The 21,060-nt window shown below is 51.9% G+C and overlaps 2 protein-coding genes across 2 annotated transcripts; one reads left to right on the top strand and one right to left on the bottom strand.

The window, feature by feature from the left end:
* Positions 1-34: 34 nt before the first annotated feature.
* On the top strand, positions 35-18,342 carry mrpl11 (mitochondrial ribosomal protein L11). Its single transcript, XM_088909050.1, has 6 exons — positions 35-168; positions 2,442-2,571; positions 16,119-16,214; positions 16,294-16,387; positions 17,374-17,533; positions 17,852-18,342. Exons 2-6 carry the CDS (start codon positions 2,449-2,451, stop codon positions 17,958-17,960), a joined length of 582 nt encoding a protein of 193 aa, XP_088765176.1. The 5' UTR covers positions 35-168; positions 2,442-2,448; the 3' UTR covers positions 17,961-18,342.
* On the bottom strand, positions 5,381-8,959 carry tmem265 (transmembrane protein 265). Its single transcript, XM_088909056.1, has 2 exons — positions 8,938-8,959; positions 5,381-6,387 (listed from the first exon to the last, which is right to left on the bottom strand). Exons 1-2 carry the CDS (start codon positions 8,957-8,959, stop codon positions 5,381-5,383), a joined length of 1,029 nt encoding a protein of 342 aa, XP_088765182.1.
* Positions 18,343-21,060: the final 2,718 nt, after the last annotated feature.

The following is a 21,060-nucleotide window of genomic DNA, read 5'->3' as shown; positions in this document are numbered from 1 at the left end:
TATTAAGTGAGATTGCCAGGTCCCCCCCGGAAGTCCCGCCTCCTCCGTCCCAGTCGAACATGGCGGCGCCCATGAGCTGATCTGCGGCGTGAAGGATATTGTCCCAAGCAGCTGGTGTCTGAGGGGTTTCTCTAGCGATTCTTGGCCGGAGTGGTTGATGTATATCGGGTAAGATTCCCATCACTTCTGCACCTGCGATCTTAACTACATTGTTCTCGATCCCACGTTAATGAGTTCATGATCGGCCACACGGGGGTAAGGCAACCTTCTCCTATAATATTTGCGTCGTTCCGTAGTCGTGTGTCTATTTTATGCTTATGATACCCATCACACACGTGTAAGCAGGCGTGCATATCTATCAGTCTTCTGGCGAAGTCATCACCATACCCCCGTCCCTGTAACTGTTTCATATCTGGAGCTTTTACACTTACGTGTTCAGACACACGGTGTATCGAATATCCCGGACTTTAATTTATTGCTTGATGGTATTTCCGTTCTTCAGACGGAAGCTGGGGCTGGCGTTTCATGCTGTATTGTTTGCTCAGCTACTATTGAAGTATTTTCTTCAGAGCGACTTTGATTTGCGCTCCTTTATACCACTGGATTGCTCTACTGGGACAGTTGGAATGAAGTAGCTCGCTCAAGGGTACAACAGCACGGTTTCATCTGGGATTTGAGCTCTCAGCCTTCCAGCTAGGAGTCCAGATTTACCATCGCCACTCCACACTGCTGCCCACTAGGAACTGATTTCGCAGACAACCATTTAACTAAGTATCGTCCTCACACACAGACGTATACCCAGTGTGGCCACCAGCAGCCTGAGCCTGTCAGAGAGGCTGGGGAGCCGGGTGACAGGGACGCTGTGCTCTGGGAAGTTACCCTCCTTTTCTATCCCCCCACTGAAATTCTGGGCTTTTTTTCTCCAGCCAGCAAAGAACCTGCTGTGGGACCTGGAAAAAAGATCAGGTCTCACTTGCTTGTTATCAGAGCTTGTTTCCTACTGACTCAAACACCGTGAGAGGAAATAGCAGACAATATCACAAAGATGGAGATGCACAGAAGTCTCCACTCTTCCATTGCCTTCTAGCTCTCTGGTTAGATCCATCCAGTCACCTCCCCATCCAGCACAACCGCCCTCCTCCCTCAGTGTGTGGAACCCCTAAAGGGCTCAAGGGATCCCCTTTAATACACAGTGAACCTTTAGCAACAATTCTGTTTATTCCACTGCCAGATACTGCAGAAGAGGTGACCGTAGTTTAAGGAATATCCCCTCCAGAACCACACTTATCCTTTCCTGGGGAAATAAACTACTGAGGACATACAGCTCCAGTGGTTCTGTAGCTGTTGACCTGGGATCCAGAACTTCATTGTCTCCATGACCCTGGACAAAACGTACAAATCGAACCCAGGACTCAGGAACTGTGGAACTGTGAAGCAGTGATGCTAATGACAGCTCTGGTGTTACAGTATTCTTTCCTAGAAAAAGAAGTAGCTTTGTAAACGTTTTCTTCTGGCTTTCAGAAAAGGGGAGCCAAGGTCTGTACTTGTGGATGCTGGGCCTGTTTTGTGCCTCAGTGCCTCTGTCAGCCAAATATTGGCAGCGATGCCCTGGTGCGTCTGCAGGTTGCCATTCAGACTCAGACCAAGAAGTACACTCGTGTGCTGATTCCTTCCTTTTTGAGTAGAAGTTTGTCACTGCACTGATTCCATTCAGCCCTTTTCCCACCAGGGGGCACTGTCTACTGATTGCAAACCTCTTGCAATTCCATCTCAGCTCTGAGTGAAATAAAGCCCCTTCACTCTGTCACACGCAATAACAGTGCTGACAGAAATGCTAATAACGTAAGTCCCTGGTCAGATAACACAGCCTGTAGCCATTCTGTTCAATCACTCAACTGCTTCTAATTATGTAAGGATTACAGACTCATCTCAGTCTGTTTAAATTTGGTATAAAAATTCCAAGTACAGGCTGGAAACTGGGTCACCTTGGAAAATACCTCCGTTAAATATTAATTAAATTCTGAAATTGTTTAATGACTTTCAGTGCTGACAGTGCTAACAGATATATACTATACACTCAAATACCGATTACCATGTTTGTGTTTTTTTTTCATTTTGTACAAATTATTTTTCTAAAAATGTTTAACTGAATGTCCTCTTGATCTGGCAGAGCAACGCTCTGGAACTGGCTGGGGGGTACAGGGGCGAGTCTCTGGTTCCTGCTTGAACAGAACGCAGCCCTCAGTCACAGGGATTTTATAAGGATTTATTTCAGTGCTCATACACACCAGCCGTGTCTGCGGCACTTTACAGGGTGAAACACATAATAATGCAACAGAACGAAGTAAAAAAAGGTTGTGAGGACAAGAAGGTGCCGAAGGACGAAGGGCGAACCGGAAGAGCTGCTGTGCTGACGCTGGGTCGGTCTGGCCTCCCTGCAGGTAGAGCATGTCGAAGGCGGCGAGGGCAGCGAAGGCGGTGAAGAAGGCGGATGTGGGGAACGTGATCCGGGCCATCGTGCGTGCAGGGCAGGCGGCTCCGGGGCCCCCGCTGGGACCCGTCCTGGGACAGGTAGGGAAGCTCAGCGGTCCGGGGGGATGCTGCTCTCGGGGGTCCAAGCAGCTCGCAGGCACTGCAGTCGCTGGGAGGACCCTCTGCGTGCTGTGACGATCTGTGGCTGGTTCCGCGACGCGTGACGGTGAGGTCGGGTCGGCCAGCGCTCTGCCCTCCTGTGTGCTGCCACGAGGGCCCAGCTGCCCCGAGCTCAAGTGTCGGTGCTAGCAGAGGGAGTGTTGTGTTATAGCATCAGGAAAGAGGAGATGTCCTTCCCCTCCTCCACTCCGCTGTGTTTCCAAAGACAAATCTAATCATGTTCAGGTCATTGAGCTGAATCCCCTTCCCTCTGCAGCCCTGGGCAGGAGAGATTAAATCTCTGCATTCTCTCTGTCACATTCAATACTGCTTCTGAAAACATCTCTCCTGTGTGTGTCTAGTGCTGCGAGACAGTTCAGTGTCCCTGGCGTGTGTGTGGGTCCACAGTTCTCTGAGACAGTTCAGTGTCCTTGCCCTTCCCTGCATCTGCCGAAACAATCGTTGTTCACAGTCTGGACTTTCCACATCTTTTTGATGTATAGTTTGCTGCAGCATGCTCAGCTCCATTAAAGTGAAACATTACATGTTTAGTCTGTTTCGCTGACATATAATCTCAGTCATTGGACTATTCAGGTTTAATTGAAAAGCTGAGTTTTGACCGCCTTTGAAGACATTTCTACCAGCTAAGATATATAGGTTACCTCCAGAGCTACCTGTGCAGCTCCTTCTGTCGTCTAACAATCTGAGTGGTGCTCGGCTTTTGGGATTAAGGTATCAAACAGTGAGTCAGAGTTGTTTTGAGTTCCAGAGAATGATTGATTGTTCCTGTTGTCCAGGACATGATCCTGTATGATTGTTCCCGTTGGCCAGTGGAGACAAACCCTAAGTTTTTAGTTTATCTACTTCCTGAGTGAAAAAGCTATGATGTTGACGTTGTGCCCTTTGAAGGCATCAGGTATTTCTTAACTATGATGCAGTAACTGTAGCCAATGGGAATGCTAGAGAATAGAGTGGGGTCCATTCATTTTCTTACTGCTTCACCCAATTTAGTGTTGCATGGGAGTCCGCGCCTCTCCTGGCAAGCAGTGGGCACAAGGCTAGGTTCATCCTGGATGAGATCTCAGTCCATCGCGGGGCACACAGACACCCAGACCGATTTTCCCAGAAGCCAATTAACATACCAGAATCTCTTTGGACTGCGGGAGAAAACAGGAGCTCCCAAAGGAAACTCACACAAACATTGGCAGAACTTCCAAACTCCATACAAGCAGCACCCGGGGATCAAACACAGGGCAACAGTGCTGCGAGGCAGCAAGGCCAGCCACTGTGCCACTGTGCCACCCTGAAGGGGGTCCTGATTGTCATTGGAGTTGTAACACGACTGTACTTTGTACGTCTACAGTGGTGCTAAGAGCTCTAGTGCTCGGCGTACACTTCAGCACGCAGCTCTAGACTGTGCTCCGCCCTGAGTGCTGACTGGAGCTGACAGGAGAGTTGCTGGCAGTGGGCCATGAAAGTGTAAATAAATAAGCCACAGCAGGAACATCTGACAGCTTCATAAGGGCATAATTAAGAGTGGAAGCAAATTCTCACAAGCAGGACAAGAAAACAGAAAAATCTAACAGCATTACTAATGGATTACTGCCGCAGCACAGACAGCAGGAACAAACCAGATAATAAAGGAAGGGAACTGTGAGGCGCTCACTGTTTCTGCATCTGCATCTGTCTGCCCAGCACTGAAGAGCGCCAGCGAACAGGAAATATACCCATTCCGCCTCTCCAGTGACAGGTCTCGCTGCAGGTGACAGGCTGGACCTTTCCAGTGAGCCCCAGCTGGGCAAAGCGCGATTGAGGGTATCAGTGTATCGGCGCCACGGCCATTACTGCAGAAGGGAGGAGTTGTTGTAGAGCAGACGGGCTCAGAGCCCTTGAAGACGCAATTGGAACAGCAGCTACTGTGTTGCAGCTCACAGACAAGGTTTCGGAACAGTGACTCTGACAGGAGTGCCAATCCCTGTAGCTCTGTAAAGTAATTAAAGCCTTGCTTTGCATTCTAGATAGCAGATGTATGTCGGGGCTCTTAGCATTTTGACAAATGGCCCCTAGTTCTAATTGAGAAAAGGAAATGGCTGACGCACAGGGGCTTTTCCAACAGTGAAACTGACCCGCACAGTTGCACACTGCTATAAATCAACAGTAGGTCACACGTCAAGAAAAGTTCCTTGACTAACTGCTGGCATTGTTGTACTGCTGTGCCTGCTGGCTGGCTGGGCAGGGGAGGTAAATGAGGCAGGTTGTCTCTAATGAAACAGTGGAAGTAAAGCCTGCTTTAAAGAAGCTGCAGGGGCTCCCCTCAAGGCCGCTCCCCCTAGACCAGGAGGCTTCAGGACATGTTTGAGGAGGGTGTCCAGCCTGAGCTGGGAATCTCTGAGTGAAGGTCTCTCTCCAGCCCCTCAGATTCAAGTCCAGAACAAACTTGTCAGGTGTGTGTCAGGTGGGCTCGATTACAGACTGGCCCACGGGCTTGGCTGTCCAGGCCTCAGCTGTTTTGGGTAAGGGACTGGCGGGCACCTGGGCATTGTCTCTCGCCTCCTTCCTCCCCTCTCTCTCCCATCCCTGTGGTGAAAGGAAAGCCACTTAGCGCTGGTTACAGCCCTGCCCAGGGGTGTGTATTACCTGTGCATGGGTAGACCGCTGCTCTGGCGCAGTGCAAACGCAGGCCCTCTTGGCAGCGTCGCCTCCGGAGGAACCCGGGGCCAGCTGTGTTTCCCAGGGGGCCAAGCTACTGCTACAGCTCCCTGGTGATGAAGGAGGGTCCCAGGCTGTCCTCGGTGGGCTCCATGCCGTCGAAGGGGGCCGGCGGGGTGTGGGCATGTGAGAGGGGCAGGGGTGCCACCAGGGCGTGGCGGTGCCTGAGGGAGGTGCTGCCAGGCTCGGGGCCAAGGCCCTGCGAGGACTCAGCCAGCTGCCCCGGGTAGTGCAGCACCGCGCAGAGTTTGATGACAATTGCCAACACATTCTTGCCCAGGAAGACGGTAGAGACTCGCGGGTCGTGGTACCAGAGCATGTTCCCCCCGCGGATGAAGAGCGTGACCACGTTGATGGTGGCCAGGCTGAGGACGGGGTACACCATCATCCTGTGGGGCACAATGTTCTCGCCCTGCATGCTGATCTCGCTGAGCGACACGCAAGGCAGCACGAGCAGCAGGACGTAGCAGTAGAAGAAGATCAGCCCCTCGGCCCAGAGGGGCAGCCCTTTCTTCTGGGGTTCCCACAGGTTGGCCTGGATGTCCAGCACGTCTAGCAGGTCAATGACCACCCAGAAGAGCCAGTTGCGCAGGTCCTCCTTCTTGCGGAAGCCGGTGACATACTCCATGTGGTCGGTGGCCACCAGGATGACGAAGAGGGAGGGGATGGAGATGGACAGCAGGAGCGTCAGGGTCTTGCGGGCCAGCGGGTCCGGCGCTCGCCTGTCCGACTTGTAGTTTTGGTAGACGAAGTACAGCTTGATCTCCAGCACGAAGATGAAGAGGAACCACAGGACCATGGCGTAGCCTCGCTTGGCAGTCTTGACCTCGGCGCCGACCCAGACTGCCACATACCGCAGGACAATGAGGAAGCACAGGTCCCCGACTAGGACCATGATGCACACCCCAATCTTCTTGGGCCCCAGGTTCTGCTCCACCAGGTACACGTCCATCGCTGCCATGGTGGACATGATCACGATGGCCGACATGCAGACGTGGGGCTTGTTGGTAGGGGGAGGAGGGGCCATGCTGCACTGCACTCCACAGCCTGTAGAGAGGGAGAGAGGAAACAGCAATGAGTCTGGAAAGACATAACTCTGTTGCCTTAGTCATTGCTGAGTTTTGGCAGCTTTAGCCGTTACTCTCTGTGTGAGATACAGCCCTCAGCCCCTGCATGTGCTGCTGCAGGTGTTTGTATGTCACAGTGCACTGGAGCAAACCTTCCTCTGTTTCTCCAGGTAGTTCTGCAGGCACCTGGCCACCCTCACAGCCTGCACATGTCTGCTGAGACCTGCAGACAGAACTGTTGCTCAGCCCTCCTCTCCTGCAGGCTTCCTTCCTATTGGGGCTGGGGAAATGCTGACTGCTGTACAGACCCTCTGGATGAGGTCTGAACATGACACTCGATTTTCCCAGATTAGTGCTCCCCCACCTGCCTCATTTTCCTCCTCTGGATTTGGCTGCTGCGCTGTGCTGTGTCTGGCCAGCAGCCCCAGGAGAGCCATCCACTGGCTGCGCTCCCCAGCCCCTGCCTGTTCCCATTCTGCATGACATATGGGCAGACTTGTGGAGTCCTTGACAGCAGTAGTCAATGCTGAGATGTGACAGAGCTACAATTGCCTTTCAGATTTTATTATGCAGCTCCTTGTTCTTGCTGGAAGTCCTCTCTGTCGTCATTAACGGATGTGATATCCGCTGTTTCATGAGTGAGACAGAAGAGCAGGCCTGTCGCTCTGTCTTTAGGTTCTCCGTATCCTCTGTTCTTTGATTGACGGCAGTCAAAACCACCTTTTTTAAAAGGCTTTTTATGTCAAGTCTGTTTCTCCACATCAGTAAAGAGAACCACACTTGTTTTAACTCTCTGGTCTCAGGTGGCCCTAGTGCTGTTTTTGGAAGCAGCATCGAAAGACTGATTGTTTCTGACATGGAAGTTTTTCTCTCTAAATTAGCGTCTAATTCAATTAAAGAGCTCCACTCGAGCACTCAAAGACAGGAAGAGGTGGGGAAATGTGCTCGGAGAGCTGTCTTCACAGGACCTGGACTTAGTATCTCCGGCTCACAGGACTCCTGAATCCCCTGAGCAGAGCACCGCTCAGGACATCAAAGAAATTTGGTCCTGATTGCTGAAGTCTGAGGACAAATTCTCCTGGTGCACAGGCAGTGAGTCTTTGCCGAGCTGGCTCTGCTTAGAATTTTGATCTCTGTGTCTTTGAAAGAGGTTGCTGGATGCCATTGAAAAATAACTCTGATCCTGCATTCAGTATCACCATAGAAAGTGGTCTAATTGCTTATGTACTTTGACAGAGTGTTAAAATGCACCTTGTAGGAAACCCTCAGTTTGCACCTTTGCTCTGGATGTGAACTAACATCTTGTTTCAGCCCTCGCTGCCAGGTGCACCCAAGGGTGTGCGTGTTTCTGAGATTTTGGGGATGTGACTGCAGAGAAGCCGTTATATAGACCGGGCTTTTCACTACGTCTCCCACTCAGTCCACATCCCCCTGTCCCCCGCCTTTGCTGCCTGTAATCCTACAAAAGCACTTCGACAAGAGGGATTTGGAGCAGTAAATCTCTCACCCTGAACTTCAAATCCTCATTAAGGCTCAACGTAGTGTGTCAGCTCTGAAATCGATCAGCACGGCATCCAGAATGAATTCTGCCCACAGAGCTCATTCACAGGCCTGCGGCTGTGCAGTCAGGGAAATCACAATGAATAAAAAATGTACAATAAGTATTCAGCTTTTCAGCAGAGACATTTAAATATTTTATTAAATATTTGATGACCGCTGTGGACTGTGAAACTGTTTTTTTAAATGGCTTGCACATTGGATATGTTAGGCTTACTGTTGCAATATGAGTCTTTAGAGCCCCCCGAATTCTGCTCAGGGGGAGTCTCCCCGCGGAGTCCCCCAGAGCTGGGGAATCGGGGGCAAGGGCCACCGACCCTGGAGGTGGAGGGGTGTGGTCAGCATCACGCTCCGGCTGGATTAACCCCCGGCTGCTCCTTTGGAAAGCAGGCTGAGTGGACCTGAGAGCCGTCTGGAGGGAATTAGAGCTCCATCGCTGTCCCCTCCCTGGGATTGAACCCGGGACCTTCCGGTCAGGAGCTAGACGCCCTTGCCGTCCGAGCTACCACAGCTACTTTATTTTATATAGCGCCTTTAAAAGTAGCTACTCGGAGTGCTTTACAGTAAGAGGACAAAAACTGTGATAGGAAATAAAACGTTAGTAAAATAAGGGTTTTAAGTGCAGTGTACGATGCAAATCAATTAACGTTTCTGAGTCTGGATTTGAAGATGCTCTGTAAAATGACTGTTCCTTATCCTTCAGGACCAAATTGCAGAGCTCTGGGGAGCAGGAGAGCGCCAGGTGGGGATGGTGACTCCGTGAAATAAAACGCCTGCTGTCTGGCAGTGCTGGTGCTTGTGTCCCTGGCTGGACAGACACAGCAGGGTGCTGGTTGGGCCCCAGTGCTCTCCGTCAGCGCTGGGAGGGGGGAGCTGGGACAGGCTGCAGTATTTCGGAACGTCCTGGTGCTGTTCTGAAGATATTAAAAGGCACTTTGGCCTTTGTAACCCGATCAATAGACTTGTACAGTACCTGAGCCCAGAGCAGCAGACATCACTCTTCCCCAGCAAAAAGAGCTGTTTGTAACCAGGATCCTGACAGCTGAGTCTCACCCAGGAGCTTTAAAATGTGAGACTGGAACAGTGCTGCCTGTGTGCACAAAGAAAAGCGCTTTTGATTCATTCCAGCGGCTTTTATCGCCTTAATGAAGTGTTGCGGTGTGATGTTAACGGTAAATAAATAAGCCATGGAGGAGGGGGCTGTGCCAGCGCGCGGTGATGGATCAGGACCAGGGGCGCTGAGCCAGATGCCCATCAGAGTAGTTTGTGCTCCCAAAACGACTTGTGGCTATAAATGAATTAGCAGGTATTAATCACAAGCTCGGGCAGAGACGCCGGGCTGCGCAGCCAGAAACGAGGTGACAAATGATCCAATCTTGCTGTGAGCCCCTCCAACACACACAGAGCAGTTCACAAACCCACCAAGAGGGGGCACTGTCATATTGTTTCATTCTCGAGCTTGTCAGTCTGGCGAAATGTGACCTAGTACAGTATTCTCCAACATTTACACCCCTCAGTGAGGAAAGCTGTTCACATTAACCAAACTCAGGCACAGTCTTCCATGCAGAGATGTAAGCTGGGTCTCCAGGGGTCCATGGGTGCCCAGCTGTCTGTAGCCACACAGGGGGCAGAGCTGTGAGCCTCCTCATTCCCAGGGCTGTGTGACGAGATGTGGGAGAGCAATGCAGCAGCCAGCCCAGCGAGTGACCGAGGGCTCTGTGGATCAGTGATGGCCAGGGGGGCTGTGAGGGTCCCGCCCTTTAGTTACTAAGAGTGGCACAGCAGGCAGTGCCAGGGCCCCTGAGTCCCAGCTGAGCCTTACAGGCTTGTGGCTTGCTGTCATGTGACCCCATGTGCCGAGGTCACAGATGAGGCTGCACCGCTCCTACAGGGCGCTGAGGGGCGCTAGCCGTCACTGGGCTGGCAGAGCAAGGAGAGGGGAGCAGGTAGCCGAAGGGGGAGGATCCTAGAAAACCTGTTGTGCTTCTGTCGAAGAGAAAGTTACAGGCAGCAATTAGTCTCAGCAGTCCTGGCGGTGTCTAGGGCTGTGCTGCAGAGAATGGAGCTGTGTTCCTTCATAGTAGTGCCAGTTTACAGGCTCTGAAACTGCAAAGCCAGAAAAACTGGGTGAACTGTCCCAGGAACCATGCTGGTGTGTTATCTGTGCCAGTGCAGTGCCAGCACATCTCTACAGTTCTGACTCCTGTCCCCTGTGTCCACTTCCTCCTCACACAGGACACTGACGCCTGTCCCCTGTGTCTATCTCCTCCTCACACAGGACACTGAGCCCTGTCCCCTGTGTCCATCTCCTCCTCACACAGGGCACTGACCCCTGTCCCCTGTGTCCATCTCCTCCTCACACAGGACACTGACGCCTGTCCCCTGTGTCTATCTCCTCCTCACACAGGACACTGACCCCTGTCCCCTGTGTCCATCTCCTCCTCACACAGGATACTGACCCCTGTCCCCTGTGTCCATCTCCTCCTCACACAGGACACTGACCCCTGTCCCCTGTGTCCATCTCCTCCTCACACAGGGCACTGACCCCAGTCCCCTGTGTCCATCACCTCCTCACACAGGACACTGACCCCTGCCCGCTGTGCATGGACAGTGGACCGGACACTGACCCCTGCCCGCTGTGCATGGACAGTGGACATGCACCCCACACACACACACACACACACACACTGGACTGGAGTCCCAGCCCGCAGGCGGCGCGAGAGAGGAGCTCTTCACTGGTTTTGTTCCTGCCCGACAGGGTTAAAAATCTGAAACTTTTTTTTAAATTCGCGTGAAAAAAATAACGTCTTCAACCGAAGGAATACCGATTTTCTTTTAGATAAAGTTCTCAGCTACTTTTAGATAGTTTCGTAAAGCACTGCATTTGCACTGTGTAGCAGCTGGCCCTGTTTGAACACGGCGTGTTGTTACTGCTCGCGTGTAATTTAAATGCATTTCTGAAATGAGCAGTTGAGAGTGTGCTTTGTCTAAATGTGGTAGCGGATATGAAAAGAAAATATTCACCAGGTTTAAGACGCTCAGTTCTTGAATGACGATTGATCACAGATCGAGGAATTGAACCCACTTCGATTGTCAGTTCAATAACATCCGAACCCAAGCAAAGACGCTTTTCGGGTTCAGCAATCCGACGCAGTTGCAAACCCGGTTCTTTTAGAGCCACGTTTCGGTTCTAACTGGTGTTTCCGGTGCAAATCTGACCCTTGAGATCGCAGGCGCTGGTTCGGTTCAGTTCTTCGCAGGGCGGGTTCCGAACCTGTCGGGAGAGTTCAGGAGCGGTCTGGGGACAGCCGCTGACAGGCAGGGTCATTTCTGTGGTGCCTCTTCTACAGTCAATCCTGAAAACCGCTGAACTTCGCTTTTCGCCCACGGCTGGACAGCCCCTACAGCCTCGACGAGCCGTGACTGTGCGTTTTCACACTAATTTCATTAATTTCGTTCCTGCGACTTTGCCCGGGCTGCGCGCCACCACCGCGGGGACAATGTGACTGCCGAGCGCGGTCTGTTAGAAGCCGGTTGAGCGCTTCTCCGCGGACCCGGTGCTCTGCGGTTCGGGCTGTGATCGGAACCTCGTGTTCGGTCCGCCGGTCTGGCGGGACACGGCTCGGAACTGCAGTCTTTCCTCCGTGATCCTCGTCCACAAGGCAGAAAGGTCCGAGGCGCCCCGCCTTATACAGGTAGGTCGACGGAGGTCTGTCCGGTGGACGCGGCTAGCGGTGGGAACAGCAGCAGCAGCAGAAGTATTTCTTCAGTGGAGACGAGTCCCGTGCCGTCCCCGAGGCAGGTCTGATGCTCTCGCACACAGACCGATGTTACAGCTTTAATTAATCATCTTTAATTGAGCTCGTCTTCAGCGCCATGCCGAGTACACTAGAAATCTGTTCCCTCGCAGTCACCCCACGGGCTGAGTGCGTCACGATATCCTTTTCCTTTGGAAGCGTTTGTCCTTTAAGACATCTGTGCTGCTACAGAAATCCGTTTTCAGTTCCGTAGCGTCAAGTTTCTCGTCTCCGGCGCTATCGGTTACAGAGCACAGCGTAAAAAAACGTGAGAAAGTAGCGGTTTCACGGGAGGGTTGTGCGCCGGTCTGTCCCGGCAGGTCTGAGCGCTGACTGTCTCCGGTCTCGCTAATGAGGGCGGGTAGCGCAGTGTTGAGCTCCCGTTTGTGATGGCGCTCTGAGAGCGCCCCTCCGGGCGTGTCCGGCAGGAGATGTGCCTGCTGGTCCAGTAACCCGATTCTCTGCCGTCACACGTGTTCCTGCGTGTCAGAGTACAAGAAGTGTAACGCAACTGTACTGTACAATAAGTACAATTGGACTGAAGAACAGCAGCAGTAACCTGAAATTTTGTTCTGAAAGTCCAGCGTTTTCACATTTGCACTCCGGAGTGTCAAACCACAGCTCCCTCTGACACACTCCAGAGTGTCAAACCACCGCTCGCTCTGACACACTCCGGAGTGTCAAACCACAGCTCGCTCCCTCACTCCCTGTCTCTGTGCACTGGCCAGCGTGCTGCTGGAAGTATCGCAGACAGTGGAATATCACTGCAGCGCAGAAGCTACAGTCAATGAGCAGTGGAGCACAGCAGGGGCACGGGCAGAGCTGTGTTCTCGCTGCTCGTCTGGCCGGTGAGATACAGGCTCTTTACAGCGGGTCTCTCCACCTGCGCCGGCCAGAGCACACTGGCGCGAGAGGGGCCGACTGGTGGCGGTCTCTCACCCCCCTTCCCACAGCTCCTCTCGCTTGCCACCTGTCTCACGGTCTCGTATTCTTAATCACACGCTGCTGATGGAGACGTCGTTCAGCCTGCTCTGCTCCCGGGCAGTGTCGCGCTGCATTAATAAGGCTAGAGGAACGCAGGCTGCCTTTCCAGCAGGATCGCTCTGTAGCTGTGAGGAGAAGGGCAGCTCATTGCTGTGGGTGATTTATAAGTAATTCTCTGGCTGTTAAAAGAGCTGTTGGATGTGGACACACCCCCAGCCTGTGTCTCTCGCTCCCGGCGTCCTCCAGAGACGACAGCCCGTGACACAGGGAGAATGTCTGGTCTGAAAAGATGTTAATGTGCATAATTGCCTCATACAGGAGGCACATCTCAACCTTTCAACAGGTTTTTAATATTCTGCACACAGATCTCTGAAATACAGTAGGACTCATTCCTGGTGGGGGCAGGGATTGTTCCTGCAGGATCTTATCCTGATCGCTGGCTTGAGGGCCAGGCAGACCCCAGGCATGTGTACTCTGTGTCCAAGACGGCCCCCTGCCCTGCCCTCTACCCCAGTCCCCGTCCTGTCTTGACCGTCTGGGAAGCTGGTGGACAGCAGAGGATTTGAACTGGGAGCCCTTGGCGCTCGGCTTCCCTTCAGATTCCCCTCAGAGGGAGGTTCTGGTGAATTAAAGAAAAGGCTGCGGTTTTGAAAATGAGCCGATGAATATTTAATTACTTTTCTGAAGTTTTTTTTTACTTGGAATAATTATCTGCATCTCGGTGATTTATAGCAGCTGAGATCAGCTCTCTGGGGCTGCTGTCACCTGAGGAGCGGAGAGGCTCATACATCACCCACAGGAAATAACAGCCTGGTGAAAGCTGCAGGTGAAGATGAAGAGGCAGGAGAAGGCCAGTTATTCCCTGGAGCAGAAGAGCTGGGACATTAGGAATGGGCCTGAATTCTGTACTGAGTGTGTTCTCATCTTAGTAACTCCGGTAGCCAGGGGATGAAGAATCGGAGTTAATCGGGACAAGCTGCTTCCTCTGGAGCGCAGGGACGGGGGAACAGGCTGTGAGGGCAGTTTCAGGCCACAGCCGCGCAGAGCAGGAGACGGGTGGATGGGACCGGTCTGCAGACGGCCTTGGAGCTAAGAGGTGTGCCGCAGTACAGATAGAGTCACCCAGGGAACATTTCACACTCCGGAGTGGAGCAAGGTCACGTTTGGAAACTGACAAGGGATTTATTCGGGACAGGGATTGGGATGCTTTTTTGCACAAAGCTTTGCGGGTGTCTGGAACAGGCCTTGCACTCAGGGAAGAACATTTTTGGATGGCATGGCTGCATTTGTGACAACAGCGCCAGTGGAAGGGAGGGAGGAATCATTTAAGAAGTTTAAGAAGTGCAGCCTTGCCTGCAAATTCAGCTGTAGAGATATTTAAAACACGAGAACTCGCCTTTCTGCCTGCTGCATCCTGACAGCACAGTAGTGTCCGTTGTGGTCTGTCAGTCAAAGAGGCATTTCTGTTTCTGAGTACTGACACTAATCTCACTCCACACAAAGCCCACAGTCAACACCAGGCGCAAAACATGCGTGTAATCGCCAACAAGTCGAGCCCCTCGTCAGCGTGTCTGCGTGTGGCTGACCCCAGCCTCGGCCTCAGACAGGTTCCCGATCCTGCGACTGGGCTGGCCCAGTTCAGCGCCATGCCCTCTCTCGCCTGCTGGCTGGGTCAAGGCAGGAGAGCCCCTTCTTGCTGTGCTCAGTTACTGGTTAACTCCCTTCCAGCCCGCTGACGTCTGTGTGAACCAGCTTCTTTCTCCATTTCATACTACTGTAATGATAATCACATCAGAAGCACTGGAGACTGGTGATACATTCCTGAATCATTCATGAGTACGATCAATACAGACCCATCAGTCTCTGATCTTCACAGCCCTCTGACTGTGATCAGCACAGACCCATTGTTCTCCAGCCAGTTACAGCACAGTCCCAGCAACCATTGACTGCTCTTCCAGGCTGTAAGCTGAGTGACGTTTGTGAGGTGTGCTACTCCTTCACAGAATTCATCCTTCATCCCCTCACTCACTCCTCTCGTTTTGGAAACTGACAGAACTGGGAAGTCTCAGCAGCACAGGTTCAGCTCTAGGGAATGATGCACAGCTTCTCTGAGCCACACCAGCAAGAACAGCAACTCTCTTCTTGTTACAGAGCTGCTTTGTATTCAGAAGGACTGTCTCACAGACATCTCTGCTGGAGCACTGCAGTATTCAGGAGTGTGTCAGCATGTTGCAGTGTGCCCCAAGTGTGTCACCGTGTTTCAGTGTGTCTCTAGTGTATCTCTATTGTGTCGCTGTGTTTCAGAGTGTCTCTAGTGTATCTCTATTGTGTCGCTGTGTTTCAGAGTGTCTCTAGTGTTTCTCTATTGTGTCACTGTGTTTAAGTGTGTCTCCGGTGTGTCAGTGTTTTGAAGTGTTTACACAGCAATGTTTGTGCTTCCCTGTGTGTTTGTGTCTACTGGGGTGTAGTAGATAGTTGTGTGGTACATAGTGCGTGTTGGAGTGTGTGTGATTGCAAGAGGGTCAGAGTCTCTGTGTGTGTGTCTTTGCATTATTGATGTTTATGGCTGCAGTGTGGCAGTACAATCATAAGCAGTTGTCACCCAGTCATATTTTTCTATTATTTTTATTTATTTCTTTTTCTTATTTCTCAGAAGAGATAGAAGATGGTCTTCATTACCGGCTGGGATCGACTCGGCCAGCCAGGGGCTTTTCCATTAGGACTGTAATGGATTAATTTCGGCTCTGGCTTTGTGGTTATGGAGCGACGCTCTTGAAGGGTGACGTTCAGACGTGAGCAGGGTGCAGAAAGAGAGAGAGGGAGACCAAGCGAGGAGTCGTGCAGAATTAACACAGCCCAGCTCTGGTGGTTTCCCACAGAAATGTTACAGTGTCATTGTCAGCTCTACCGCGGTTTCTGTCGTGTCAGTGAGGGGCTGTCCACAGCCGGGGTGTCAGTGACAGACTCTGTAATCGGTTGGGGAGTCTGTCCCTGTTGTGCTCGTTTTCAGAGAGGTATTTGGAAGAAGAGAAGTCTCGGTTTGTGCCGCAGTAGTGAGGGAAATGTAGGAGGTACTGAGGTGACTGGGGGGCCCGTCCAGCACCTTCCTGCTGCAGGGTGTCTGATCTGCCCAGCAGTTATATCTTTATTGACGAGCAGCGCTTGTTAGGGCCAGTAGCGTTGAATAAGGGAAATGAGGAGCGTGTGACCAGTGTCGCCTCGAGACAGTGCATCAGCCTGCAGCTTTATTGGGGTGGATTCTCACCCAGCCCCTCTGTGGCAACACAGGTCTGCGAGTCTGGATCCTGAGGGCTCCCTGTCCGCCTGTCCGCCTGTCTGTAACACTGTTGTCTGTGTCTGTCTGTCTGCTCAGAGGGGGATTCCCATTGGTCAGTTCTGCAAGGACTTCAATGAGAAAACCAAGGACATCAAGGAAGGGATCCCACTGCCAATTAAGATCTTCGTTAAGGTCAGTCCTCCTTTCCCATACACCTCTTCCTCTCCCGCTCGGCTTGGCTGAAGGGTCACTAACAGCCATCTGCTCTCAGCCTGACAGGACGTATGAGCTGAAGATCAGCCAGCCCACGGTGTCCTACTTCCTGAAGGCCGCAGCGGGCTTGGAGAAGGGCGCAGGGAGGACAGGTGGGGCCCCTGCCGACAGACAAGCGGAGACACTGCTGTGTCAGGCGGGTCGTAGTCAGTCACTACTTCGCCTTCGCTGGTGAAGAGTCCAAGAGCTGAGCAGTGGTCGGGTGGCTCTTCGATGAAGAGCCCATCAGTTTGATGTTGTGTCCTTACAAGGTCTAGCGGTCTGTCGCTGAGTGTCTGGCCAGGAGCACTGCAGAGAGAAGCACTGAAATGGCTTAAGTTATTAAACATTGTGCGAGGATCCGACGAGCAGGGAAGGTTCAACCAGACCCAGATCGTGCGAGAGCTGGCTCTGTATGGTGCAGACTGAGACGGGTTGCACTCTGCTCCAGCTCTGAGGACAGTTCACTGACCTGTGGAGTTTTGACAAGCCGAGCTCGGGCTGCTGCCCTGTCTCCCTCCACGCCCATGCGTGAAGAATCCCACCCTTACGCTGACAGCTTTCACTGTTGATCAGTCAATCGCTTTTATTCTCATATTGCACAGAGCTTTCTCCAGGTACTTCACACAAATTGTACGTCAAAAAAAAACTCTCAGTGTTCACGTTTTCTGTGTTCATTGGCTTTGTTAGTAGTTTGGCAAAAGATACTTAACTGTATCACTGAAGTTAAGACGACTCTATTACAACCTCTGGCGCCCTCTTGTGGAATGTGTTGGAAATTTACACAGAACCTGGAAAAATACTTTCCACAGTCATTCATGAAAAATAACACATTTAAAAATATTTGTGAGTGTTTAATGCAAAGTTGCATGCACAGTGGACCTGTAAGAGGTTTTGAAATTAAATAAAAATTACTTATTTCTGCAAACTCTTTCTTCAGGTCCGTTGCTCTTACAGTGAGAGAGACAGTGGTGGACAGTGCCTTGACTGTCCCTGGCTTTTGTGTGAGTGGTCACTGTGTGCGAGTGGTCAGTGCAGTGATAGTGTACAGTACTGCCTATGGCCTTGAGTCAGTGGTCAGTCTCTCCTGCACACACAGGTCATGAAGTTGCAGGGATGGTGTCGGTGAGGCACGTGTATGAGATCGCACAGGCCAAGGTGAAGGACGAGAGCTTCGCACTGCAGAACGCCTCCCTGAAGACGGTTGTCAAGAGCATCATCGGCACCGCACAATCCCTGGGGATCAAGGTGGTCAATAAGTAAGGAAATCCACTATCATCTTCACAACCTCCACTGCTTTCTTTCTGCGTTATTCTCAGTGTCTCAATAACTGTCCACCACCCCCACTGTCCACTGCCCTCACTGGGTCTCCCACTGTCCCCACTGTCCACTGCCCCCACTGCCCTCACTGTCCACTGCCCTCACTGTCTCCCCCCACTGTCCACTGCCCTCACTGAATGACCTCCTCTCATTAATGAACATTCTCTTGTTGGCTCTCACTGCCTCGGCTCCCTCGGGGAGCTCTGTCCCCAGGGGCTGTGTCTGTGTCAGCGTGCGTCTGTGTCCTCTCTCTGCAGTCTGTCCGCCGAGGAGTACGCCGCCTTTCTCCAGCAGAAGGAGGAGAGACTGAGGCAGGAGCAGGAGGCTGCTGCCGCAGAACTCACTGCGTCCAGCAAGAAGAAGTGATTGCAAGCCTGTCGCTCCCTCTCGCACACCTGTACCTGTGTCGCTCCCTCTCGCACACCTGTACCTGTGTCGCTCCCTCTCGCACACCTGTACCTGTGTCGCTCCCTCTCGCACACCTGTACCTGTGTCTCTCCCTCACACATTGGACGTATTGGATGCCAACTGCTCTATCACACACCCACCAATGCCTGTATTTAAGAATGTTTGATATTTAGTGGGAGACTTCATAGTCGGACCCCCTGTCTCCTCAGACATGTGAGCGCTGAGCAATTCTGACACGTACATTCATCAGATATGCTAAACTGTAACATGGAGCCCAGGTCACGGATGACTGTTATAGAAAAAAATAAACTTTTTGTTTTGGTTATTTAACAGTAAAAAATTGCTTGTCGTTACTTAACTACAGCTTCACTCAGCAGGAGTTCTGTACTGGGCTGAAACGGGCCAGAGGCCTGGAAGAGGTTCAGTAGGGGTGGCTCTACCTGGTCCTGCTTCTCTCGTGACTAAAGCGGTTCTGCCTGTTTTCTTGGACACTGATGAATCAGTTTAAGAGCCCTAGTGGACTTAAAAACCTGTTCTGCTGGATGTGACCTCAAAATAATAATACTCAGTTGGAATTTGGTAAGATCCTCCTGCTCTGCCAGTGGGAATCATTACCAGAGCACCAGATCTCTTCCTCATTTCACCTGCAGATCACTCCTCCTCAGTCTGTGGCTGTTGCCTGCAGTGACCACAAGAGGGCAGCACAACACTAGCAGTGAAGGAAGTCTGTGGCTGTCCACTCTATGCTGTCAGACCCTGATCCCTCTGTCCAGCCTGGTCAGTGCTTTCTAATCTGGAGTGGTCATTTTGCCTCTGAGGATGTCCACTCTGTGCTGATGGACCCTGATCCCTCTGTCCAGCCTGGTCAGTGTAATCTGATCCTGCTGGGTTGAGGTCTCTTTGTCATTTGGAGTGGCTAAAGCAGAGAACAAAAACACCTGTTTTTTACACACACATGCACATAGCAACAGCACAGAGGAGATGATGGGGATAATAGTAGTAATAATAATAGTCCCACACAACATAAACAAGTGGCTAAATATAACTCTGGCACAGTTCACACAGACAGGCAGCACAGCACAGTGAGCAATTCCTTGTGACTCTGAGGGAGCAGGCTGGACCTTCTCTCCCGATGAGCTGCCCTGGGACAGACAGCCTGGGCAGGGGGACCAGTCTGGCCACACAGCGGCTTCGTGATGCAGGCGGCAGGGGTCCGCTGCAGGGGAGACTGTAGTCATCCTTCGGATGAGACGTAAAACCGAGGTCCTCGCTCTCTGTGGTCATTGAAAAATCCCAGGGCATTTCTCGAAAAGAGTAGGGGTGTTACCCCGGCGTCCTGGCCATATTTCCCCCAGTCTTTACCAATCATAGCCTCCTAATGACCCCCCTCTCTGAACTGGCTCCATCACTCTGCTCTCCTCCCCACTGAGAGCTGCTGTGTGTGAGCGGACTGGCGCATCATCTAGGTGGGGCTGCACACTGCTGGTGTAGAGGGGATCCCCATTACCTGGAAAGCTCTTTGGAGTGTCCAGAAAAGCACTATAGCAGTGTTAGCTATTAGTATCCAGAGCTCGGCGCTGCTCAGGGACCTCGCAGGCAGTTCATCGCATCACGAGCCAGGAAACCACTGCATACTGTGGCCGCCTCTAGGAAGAGACCGTGTCTGTGCCGTCCAGAGCAGAGGCCTCGGCCCTGGTTTCGCTCCTTGAGCACCGAAGGAGGCCACTTCCAGCTGCCTGAGAAAGAAGTTCTATTTTTAACCTTCTTCTTGTCTCAACGACTGTGTTGCTAAGAGCTCTTGTGGATAATGAGCACATGAGCCCCTCAGTGCACAAGAGGGAGGAGAGGACAGGTGGAGGGTGAAGGTCTTCACCTCATATATTTGCATGTTGTTTTCAAAAGGCACCAGGTGTCAGAACGTCAGCCAAAGACAATTGGCATGACCTGCGCTCTTGCCCTCCAGCACTCCTGTTGGGCTTCTCTCCTGCCCTCCTGCTCTCCTTTTTTCCCAAGCTCCAGCTGAGCTGTGTCATTCGCAGCAAGCCTTGGAGGAAGATGGGTTCCAGAGCTTTCCTGCTCCCCGAAACCTGGCCGCAGCACCTTGGACTGGGAAACCTCCCACCTGTCTCTCTGTCTCTCTCTTGCTTTCCTGGACCCCACAGCGCACCTGGAGACTAAGAGGGGCATTTAGGACTGAAATAAGGGGCACTGTTTTACACAAAGAGTAGTGGGGGGAGGTCAAGAGCAAATGGCCCAGTTATTTTGTCAAACCCGGTACCCAGGTTTCTTAAAACAAACACCCAGATGAGATATTCAGTTTACAATTAGCAAGGGTTGCTCCTACCTGCAGTGTGTCGATTGAAGGACGTGACTGCGGCCCGGTTCTGGCCAGAACCTGCCTGCTCAGTGCTGTCAGTGGCTGGGAGTGGGCTAGCTCTGTTCTTCCGTCTATCCTTCAGTGCAGCAGAGCAGAGGAGGCTGGAGGGGGGCTTTCAGAGTCTCTGCAAGACAATCCAATCAATTAGTGCACAGAGAAGAGGGTGGAGGGAGGCAATGGATTGATAAGTGGCTGTCTTTCTTGTCATCTCTAATAGAGGAGCACTAGAACTCAGTCTCCGTGCAGGAAAGCTATATATAGAATTCTATAGAATTCATCTCCACTGCAACGACCATGTCAGGGGGGTCTAAGGGAGTGATGGTTGTGTGCCTATTGCTGGTTTGTATTTCAGATACCAGGGCTCAACAGTTTGTGTGTTTGCACATCTGTTAAAAAAACACAAAAAGCATGAAAAATGCTTATTTTTGGTACAGTGGTAGCAGTAGAATACCTGCCCCTCTTTGTGTGTAGAAGTGCCTCCATTTCATTCCTAAAGGCGCTCTCTTGTATCGTCCAGTGCTGCCCTCTCATGCTGTCACCCTTTCTCATCAGGCATGTTTCTGACAGTCTCCGGAGCCTGAGCAGGACCAGAGAGATTGTGATTTTCTGTCTGTAACTCCAGTTTCAGCCTCAGCTCTGGAAAGTTAAGGAGCTCAGCTGTGGAGAGTTAAAGAGCTCAGC

The sequence above is a fragment of the Atractosteus spatula genome, assembly GCF_055471065.1.
Source record: "Atractosteus spatula isolate fAtrSpa1 chromosome 24 unlocalized genomic scaffold, fAtrSpa1.hap1 SUPER_24_unloc_1, whole genome shotgun sequence".
Classification (NCBI taxonomy): domain Eukaryota; kingdom Metazoa; phylum Chordata; class Actinopteri; order Semionotiformes; family Lepisosteidae; genus Atractosteus; species Atractosteus spatula.
This window is presented reverse-complemented; position numbering and strand designations above follow the sequence as displayed.

What these genes read in the sequence shown, in the direction of transcription:
- mrpl11 (XM_088909050.1), top strand. Translation starts at nt 2,449, where the DNA reads ATGTCGAAGGCGGCGAGGGCAGCGAAGGCGGTGAAGAAGGCGGATGTG. An exon ending in CAATTAAGATCTTCGTTAAG is followed by an intron (nt 16,215 to 16,293) that starts GTCAGTCCTCCT and finishes ATCTGCTCTCAG; the next exon opens with CCTGACAGGACGTATGAGCT. An exon ending in GGGATCAAGGTGGTCAATAA is followed by an intron (nt 17,534 to 17,851) that starts GTAAGGAAATCC and finishes CTCTCTCTGCAG; the next exon opens with TCTGTCCGCCGAGGAGTACG.
- tmem265 (XM_088909056.1), bottom strand. Translation starts at nt 8,959, where the DNA reads ATGTCTGCTGCTCTGGGCTCAG. An exon ending in GTCTGCTGCTCTGGGCTCAG is followed by an intron (nt 6,388 to 8,937) that starts GTACTGTACAAG and finishes CCCTCTCTACAG; the next exon opens with GCTGTGGAGTGCAGTGCAGC.